Source organism: Lampetra planeri, chromosome 45 (genome assembly GCF_965212315.1).
Source record: "Lampetra planeri chromosome 45, kcLamPlan1.2.h2, whole genome shotgun sequence".
NCBI lineage: Eukaryota > Metazoa > Chordata > Hyperoartia > Petromyzontiformes > Petromyzontidae > Lampetra > Lampetra planeri.
The window spans coordinates 8,992,220-9,001,544 of record NC_136151.1 but is presented as its reverse complement, the minus strand read 5'-3'; the positions used below and the strand labels follow the sequence as shown (position 1 = coordinate 9,001,544).

The window sequence follows — 9,325 nt, the reverse complement described above, 5'->3', positions numbered from 1 at the left end:
AAGACAACAACTGCACCACGTGGGGGAATATAAAGCACTGCACAAATATAAAAGTCAATATTACAATCGGAGCTAAATTAAAAATTTCCCTGCATCGCAACTCGGCTCGAGGAACATAGCAGAAACGACAGAACCAAGCTACAGACACATGTCACAGATACAGGGTGACTGGAGTACTAACATGTAATATCCGTGTATCTATGTTGAACTTCTGTCGCACCGTACGTAGCCAACTGTGCTAATCGGATGTGCAGGGGAAGGACAACAAACCCAACACAGAAAGCGGTTAAAAGGAGTTTTAAATCTAGTATAATGGTATAGTGTAGTCATTTAAAGAATATATTTAACAAATATTGATAAAATAATATATTACAAAAACAAAACATTTAGTAAAATATGTTAATGTAAGTAATTAATTGTGATTAATAGAAAATGTGTATTAAGTGTAATTAAGAATCTCTGTGTAAAAAATTGTTAAGATTAATGTGTATGTGAATATGTGTTGCCTAGGGACATGTACGTGTGATTATGCTTTTGTGCGATATCATTGTGTAGGGGTATTCACGTATCATTGTGTGTGTGTCATCATTATTATTATGTAGTGCATTAATTATTGTCTCTCGTTGTTGAGGGGTATGTTAGTGTGATTATGTGTTAGTGAGTATGTGTTTGTGTGTGATTGTGTGTTAGTGATTATGTGTTTGTGTGTGCAGTTGTGATGTGGTGCGATTACATTTTTAGCATTGGCTCTATCGCTGTCTAGGGGTATGTTTCACGGATCGTGATATTATCAATGATTCTCTCTCTGATTTTATGATCGCTTTGACATTTATGATTCTCTCTTTAACAATTACTTGTGTAATTACGTCAGGTCTCGGGATTCAGATCTCACCACTGGAGACAGTTTGTCATCACGACAATGATGCATGAGACAGGAAATAAGCACTCGGAAACCTGTTTTTAATCTCAGCAAATTTAATATCAACGTACTCGATTATCCAGAACTCTAATCAGCAGGAATTAATAGCAACGACATTACACATGCAAATATACCTACTCATCAATCCGTATTGAATGGCAAAAAAATAACAAATATTGGGTGACATTCACGATCACGTGATAAAAACAATAGGCAGATCCTAAAATAGAAATATTCGTATGGAATGCGTGTCCGAAAATATGCGTATCAAATGGTAAGAAGCATCAACAATCGGATCTCACGATCACATGACCAAAGAAAACCTACAGGCTAACCCACAACAACGGTATCAATGTCAGCATACGTGTTCAAAAAAAATATTCTTATCAAATGTTTAAAAGGCATCAATGATCAGATTTGCAATATTTTACGATTGAAAGAAAACAAACCGCTGATATCAAAATCATCGTATTCATGCAGGCATATGGGTTCATAACATAAATGCGTTTCAAATGGTTAGAATAACATCAACGATCGAATCTCACAATCACGTGATTAAAATAAAACAATAGGCTGTTACATGGTAACGCGACCATGCACAATTCCCTTGTTGTGGTGTGTGAGGCGTGCAAGCTGAGATTCTTCTTGGCCCACAACCTGCACAAGGTACAGCTACAAACAGTGAGTGAGTGTAAAGTTCATTCTAGATTTGAAGTTTTCGTGACTGCAAGGATCCATATTCTTTGGTTCTTTCGGTAAAGTCACGTAGGTGAAACAAATCTATAAAAATAAATTAAAAATAAATTAAATCACGACGTTTCGATTGCAACACAAGCAATCATCATCACGATTTAATTTGTTTTAAATTTTGTAAGTTTTATTTTATTTTTATTTTTTTATTTTATTATTATTTTTCACCTACGTGACTTTTCCGAAAAAACCAAAGGAATAGAGAGCAAAGTTCATGTTTCTCCTCCTTTCTTCTTTCTGAACAACACCTCAAGTCCCACAACGAAGTTGCAGCACGGCAGGCTTGGTCCACAGTTGTCGCTCGCTCGCGGCCCTGCTGCTCGCCGCCCCTTCGCACCGTTGTCTGTGCATCGTGCTCGCTCCACGCTGCAGGGCGCTCGGGGCTCCCGAGTCGGCGCGCTCGTGGTCAGCCGCTAGCTGCTGCGCTGCGCGGCTTGCAGGTGATCTGCACGCCAGGCTCCGTCGGCAGTTGCAGTGCTCAGTAGCCACGCTGCTCCTCGTTCCTTGTCAGCAGCTACCTGCTTCGCGTGAGAACCCTTGGTGCCCCCCCTCCCCTCCCCCTCCCTCGGGAGGTCCCCTGCTGTGCGTCGTTGTCTCACTGCTCTCTCCAGAACTCATCAAGACTCTCACCGTCAGAGTATCAGTCACTTGGTCAACAGAACTTGTCCAGCCGATGGCTTGGACAACATTTCATGCACACTCAATATTGGTGTATAACTCAAATCTCCACTTAACTTCTCACACGTCTTAGCTGATCACAGTATTATATGAGTGTGAGTCAGAGGTCGCAATCGGGTACCCGATACCCGTACCCTACCCGATACCCGGCTACCCGTACCCGGCCGGGTACGGGTAGCCGTTTGCGACGCTGGTGCGGCCGGGTACGGGTAGGCCGTGAGTCATTGGTCAGTAACCGTTTGTCACTCATTTCGGGTAGGGAACGGGTACCCATTTGCGACCCTGGTGCGGCCGGGTACGGGTACGGGTAAGGAATCAAAACCCGTTTGCGACCTCTGGTGTGAGTGGGTGAGTGTGAGTGAGTGAGTGTACGAGTGAGTGTGCGAGTGAGTGTGCGAGTGTGTGTGTGTGTGAGTGTGTGTGAGTGTACAAGTGAGTGTGTGAGCGAGTGAGTGAGTGTGAGTGAGTGTCTAAGTGTGTGTGTGTGAGAGTGTGAGTGAGTGAGTGTGTGAGTGAGTGTGTGAGTGTGTAAGTGAGTGAGTGTGTGAGTGAGTACGTGTGTGAGTGTGTAAGTAAGTGAGTGTGTGAGTGAGTGAGTGTGTAAGTGAGTGTGTCAATGTGTGAGTGAGTGAGTGTGTAAGTGAGTGAGTGTGTGAGTGAGTACGTGTGTGAGTGTGTAAGTAAGTGAGTGAGTGTGTGAGTGAGTGAGTGTGTGAATGTGTGAGTGAGTGAGTAAGTGAGTGTGTGAGTGAGTGAGTGTGTGAGTGTGTGAATGTGTGAGTGAGTGAGTGTGTGAGTGAGTGAGTGAGTGTGTGAGTGAGTGAGTGTGTGAGTGAGTAAGTGAGTGTACCCGAATGCGTAGCCGGGTGTGGGCTGCCTGGCACCCAAGGGGTGCTGAGCTGTCACCTAACCGGCTCTCCCGGGACGCTGCGAGGATTTTTTTGGCTGCAAAACCCGAGACGGATCACGTTGCCTGCCTGGCCTGGAGCCACTGCACCTCACTCAGCACTGAGCCGTCGCTGCTGCTGCTGCACCGAGGAATGAGCCGTGGACATCGTGGGAACCCCCTTCACTCGCATTGGTGACCTTGTAGAAGGAAGCTTTCAAATGCAGTGCCGCGTTTTTATCCGTTAGTAAGCTAAGCAGATGAGTCCAGGCCGTGTTCAGTGGAATCCAGGTCGGGTTTTCCCACGAGTCCGACTGGGGTGTCGAGTCCAAGGCATTCGTTATCTGCTGTGAACAACCCGCAGAGCCCAAGAGAGCGTCTCCGGGTTCAAGCAGCGTTTAGAGTTCAGTATTTAGATTATTTGGCTGCTATGTATTTACAACATGATGAGCCACTTTGTTGAGCTGTCATTTGTGATGGCCAGGTTGCTTCTGAAAAATAAGCTCATAGCTCAGTGGGGCATTACACCTGGTTAAATAAAACATAGTTTAGTTTTATTGGTAAAATAATATTGCAATCATAGTGAACGCCGATGGGCATCTGTGTTGCTGCGTGTGCATGCGTGCTGAGTAGCCGTGCGTGTGAATGTGAAACAACAACGCAGGTGAAGCAAGCGGTGGGTGCGGCTGTGAATGGCCGGCACGGGGATCTGCAGTCTCGGACAAGGTGAGAGTGAGAGACGGTGACATCGCCAGCAGTGTGTGATGGAGGCAGGTAGAGTTGGTGATAGATTCACACTGCTAGCAAAAGGCTCAAGATTCCAGGATCTGTCACGGGAGGCTACACGTATTTTGTTTTATTAATACGCGCTTTCTTTTAACTCACTCTGTCTGTTGTCGTTGTTGTATCCTCAAATCTTGTAACTCAATTTTAACCCACTTACCAATGTGGTATCGACTGCAAACTTGGCATACTTATGTCACACTGATGAAAATGCTATATTCTATCATAAAAATTTAAAATATATATTTTGAAACATTCTTTTTTATATGTTATGTTTCGGTTTGGGTCAAATTGTCCACGGTCAACTGACATTGGCTGTAATTGCCCACGGTCCTTACGTCATGGCAAGCTTCGGGGCCACTTCCTGGAGTCGTGGAGTTCTGCCATTACTAGTACATTTCATAAAAGCGTGTTTTAAAAAAGTTTTTTTTAATATTACTTATTTTTCTGATGCCACGATGACATTCAAGCAACTTGTCACGTTGGGGTAATTACACGGAGATGGAGTTACAGGACATTATGAGATATCTACAACTATGCCAACTATTTATTTAAAAAAATTTGCAGGTAAGGCTCACTGAGCTGTGTAGCTATTTTTCAGAAACGACCTGGCCACAAACTATGGCTTATCACGTGGAAATGTATTGCAGCCAACTACTCCAAACGCGTGATGTTGATTGTAAATGCGGAGGGAAAACCGGAGGGCCCGGAGAAAAATTCACGCGACCACGAAGAGAGAGAGAGAGAGACGCAAACTTTAAATATAAAGCAGGCGTCAGGATCGGGATCAAATCCCACCACCTCCTGTATACCGGGAGAGGGAGATAACATCTTGCCACCAACTTGCTGTAGAAGGATGAGTTCATCTCTCGACACTCATCTCACGAATGAGCCACCGCAGCTGAGCCTCACCGATTTATCTTAACAACAGCACTCATTTGTTTAAATGTCAAGGTGTGTACAGTAGCCGTGTTCACCTTGAGGCTGCTGTTTGCACACCTCGGGGCGCGGGTTCACATTCCAGGCGGTGTCTCGTGATGTCAGTGACGACAATGAAAGCATTTCAAGTATTTTACTTCCTTCTTCACCGTCGCTATAAGAGAGAGGTCCTGGTCCAGCGTCTCTCTGAGCCACACAGCGAGCGATCCCAGCGAAGCCCATGAGTCATGGCGAGCGCGACTCCCAGTGAGAGTGTGGATAGTGAGCTGCTCTGCTCTATCTGCCTGGACACGTTCGTCTGCCCCTCCACGCTGAGCTGCGGACACTCGTTCTGCCGGCGGTGCCTGGAGGCCGCCTGGGAGACGGCGAGCAGCTTCAGCTGCCCGCAGTGCCGAGCGACCTTCCCTGTGCGACCCCAGCTGAGGAGGAACGTGGCCCTCGGCAACCTGGCGGAGCAGCTCAGAGTTGGAGAATGGATAGCCACGGCCGTCATGTGTGACCACTGCAGTGATGGTCAAACTCCTGCAGTGAAGACCTGCGTGAGATGCGAGACATCGTACTGTTCGACGCACTTGAAGCCTCACTTGGAGTCCCCCAGGTTGAGAGAACACCTCCTGGTGGCTCCCATCACGAACCTGGAAGTGCGACGGTGCCGGCAGCACAGACAGGAGCTCGTTCTTTACTGTGAACAGGATAAGAGCCCGGTCTGCACAATCTGCACCATCGCTGGGGAACATAGAGGGCATGAGGTCATTGCAGTGGAAAATGCACAACGGACAAAACAGGTGAGACATAAATTGCTGCTGTAATCCAATATCCCCCAGTGTGATTACAGCATTATGTGTACGTGTGTTGTTCAGATAGAGAGTCTGTATTTTATCATTTTCATTTGCATGTAATTAGGTAACTCCTATTGTGTCAGCATTGTGACGGTCAATCAAATCACTTTGTAAAACACGGATTGAAAAACTGGCACACAGTCGACATCACAGACACGACATATGGCAATGTTGATTTGAATGTATAGCAAAGCGGGTGTTCCATGGTTTAGTGACAAGACAAAGCACTTTGTAAAATGGCTGGCAAAATTGTAAAATAAAATTCACGTGATAAGATTGGTACTTGTGAGTAGCAATGATGGGTGGAGACAAATGTGGACTAACACGAGATACTTCAAACGTGAGACAGCTTAAAAGTGTACTGACCGTGAATTTAAATGAGGCAAATCAGAAGCCATCCCAGTGGGAGAGACAGGCCGCCAGCCACGGTTTGATTGTCCATAGGGCAGATTTAGATTTGATTATGTTGCCATGTTTTATGTCTAAAATATCACCGTGCCTCTAAGATAGACGCCGTGTGTTTGCATTCCGTGACAGAATAGTGGATTGTGGTTGAGCGCTGTCACGACGAAGCTTGGGCAAATACCAGAGCGTTTAGCCTGCCACGCTTTTATTGGCAGATGAAAAGGGGCAACAGGGTGCGGGACTCAGGCCACACAGGCAGCAGACCGTTTCACGTTCACAGCGCAGCATCCTACCAGTGTCAAGCCCTGCAAGGGGCAATCAAATGGAGACAGCTTAAGTCAAAAATCACAATAAAGGATATTCAAGTCAATCATCATCATCATGACTATGGATGTGTTTGTTATTTCTGTTGTCGTTGTTGCTGCTGGTAATATTCCTCTTATCGTTATTTTGTAATATGATAGTGATAATATTGACATTATTGTGTTTCCTGCTACTGACAATGTTATTCTGCATATTCAATTTTGTCTGTCGCCTGATGATGCTGGTTGTAATTAGTAGTGAATCAAAAACGTCACGGTACTCGAGTTGTAAATGTTGTGGGTGTACTTTCCAACACGCCAGTGTGCTGAACTAGTAACTTATTGTAAATGTTGTGGGTTTACTTTCCAACACACCGTGGTGCTGAACTAGTAACTAATTGGCACGTTTTGTTTACATGACGAACCTTACTAATTGACTGTGTCGGGTGGTGGCGGGTTTAACGACACATTTATATTTACACGACCTAACCCAAAAAAATATCTTTCATGAATAGCATCGGTCGCCAAAGCCGACTTATTAAACTGAATCTGCATATATTTACTTGTAGCAATATTCCTTAAATTACTATTACCACATACACCGTATTTCTAAAAATGTTTAAACTGTGACATGAGTGTGCGGTTCTTCCTGCTTTGGGGAGTGGTGGTGTAGTGGTTAGCATGCTGCGAACCTGGTCACATGGCTCTCCCATCCCCTGAGTCCTGTCCAACTTGTCCCAACACACGCGAGCAGCAGCCACATCAGCACTAGCGCTGTCTGTACCCTAACACCGCTCTGGCACTCAGCTTGGTTCCCTGTAATGTTTCGGATTTAAGTTTGGGTGTTTACCGCACCGTCACGCAAAGTATGTGCTGTAGACATCTCGGGGGGTTATGGTTGTCGGTTCCGCGAGATTCCATTGTTAGAAAAAACTGGAGAAAACACGAGCGTATAAGTGGGGACTCCTCAATACACCACGCTGTGATCCAGCCACCTACCTCTGACACGGATGTTGTGCTGCCTCCTGAAGACCACAGCACAATGTGGGAGGTTGGAAGATTCAAAGGGCGATGATTATCGCTGGGCGATCCAGAAAACTGGCCTGCAAGGCTCCGGGTTAAAGACATGGGCCAGTTGATGATGATAATGATGGGAGTACCAAACATCGCATATTTGTCTACCGCGTGTATAGGAGGCGCTCAGACTCGAGAAGACGGGGAGAGAGAAGAAGAAGACTACCGCAGAATCACGGACACAGCAGCTCAAGGGTGAATACAAGCGCGTGCAGGTACACAGAGACACACAGACACGTGCAGGTACAGAGAGACACACAGACACGTGCAGGTACAGAGAGACACACAGACACGTGCAGGTACAGAGACACACAGACACGTGCAGGTACAGAGAGACACAGACACGTGCAGGTACAGAGAGACACACAGACACGTGCAGGTACAGAGACACACAGACACGTGCAGGTACAGAGAGACACAGACACGTGCAGGTACAGAGAGACACACAGACACGTGCAGGTACAGAGAGACACACAGACACGTGCAGGTACAGAGAGACACACAGACACGTGCAGGTACAGAGACACACAGACACGTGCAGGTACAGAGAGACACAGACACGTGCAGGTACAGAGAGACACACAGACACGTGCAGGTACAGAGACACACAGACACGTGCAGGTACAGAGAGACACAGACACGTGCAGTTACAGAGAGACACACAGACACGTGCAGGTACAGACACGTGCAGGTACAGAGAGACACACAGACACGTGCAGGTACAGACACGTGCAAGTACAGAGAGACACAGACACGTGCAGATACAGAGAGACACAGACACGTGCAGATACAGAGAGACACACAGACACGTGCAGGGAGAGAGAGACACACAGACACGTGCAGGTACAGAGAGACACACAGACACGTACAGATACAGAGAGACACACAGACACGTGCAGATACAGAGAGACACACAGACACGTGCAGGTACAGAGAGACACACAGACACGTGCAGGTACAGAGAGACACACAGACACGTGCAGATACAGAGAGACACACAGACACGTGCAGGTACAGAGAGACACACAGACACGTGCAGGTACAGAGAGACACACAGACACGTGCAGATACAGAGAGACACACAGACACGTGCAGATACAGAGAGACACACAGACGCGTGCAGGTACAGAGAGACACACAGACACGTGCAGATACAGAGAGACACACAGACACGTGCAGATACAGAGAGACACACAGACACGTGCAGGTACAGAGAGACACACAGACACGTGCAGATATAGACAAACTTAGCATTCGGCATAAGAGTGCCCATGAATATCCTCACTAAATCTCTTCCTTTCATGCATTTCATTCCTCGACGTTCTCAAAAATTAAGTCACCCGCCTCTTTGTAGAGTTATGAGACGTGGCCATATCAAAGTCCTTTATGACGTCACATCGCACTGTATCGTGTTGCGTTTCAAGAGTGCGTCATCGTTTATCTGCGTAGGAGTCTCTGCGTAGGACCAAGGCGCGGATCAGACGAGAGTTTGCGCGCCGGAGGGAGCAGCTGAGGGAGGAGGAGACGGAGGAGGAGAGGGAGGCACTGGAGCGCGTGGACGAGGAGGGCCGCTCCGTGCTGTCCCGCATCCAGGCGGACATCGCTCGCTACGAGAGCAGAGCACGCGGCCTGGAGCAGGAGATCAACCAGCTGCTCGCCGCCGTCGCCGTGCAGGACCCGCTCTCCTTCCTGCAGGTGGCACCACCTCCATTCACTCGCCGTGGTGGCTAGGAGATGTTAACTACCTCGC

General features: G+C 47.0%; 1 protein-coding gene across 2 annotated transcripts in view; it reads left to right on the top strand.

Moving 5' to 3' along the window:
- Positions 1–3,257: 3,257 nt before the first annotated feature.
- The window catches only part of LOC144733113 (E3 ubiquitin/ISG15 ligase TRIM25-like), a 128,060-nt gene continuing 121,992 nt past the window's right edge, over positions 3,258–9,325 (top strand). Inside the window, exons 1-3 of one of the 2 annotated variants that reach the window (XM_078614875.1) lie at positions 3,261–5,740; positions 7,695–7,790; positions 9,025–9,270. In XM_078614875.1, coding sequence (XP_078471001.1) covers positions 5,183–5,740; positions 7,695–7,790; positions 9,025–9,270 — 900 coding nt within the window. In that variant the 5' untranslated portion in view covers positions 3,261–5,182. Of the gene's footprint in view, positions 5,741–7,694; positions 7,791–9,024; positions 9,271–9,325 lie in introns of both variants that reach the window. The other variant, XM_078614876.1, reaches the window with a different exon arrangement.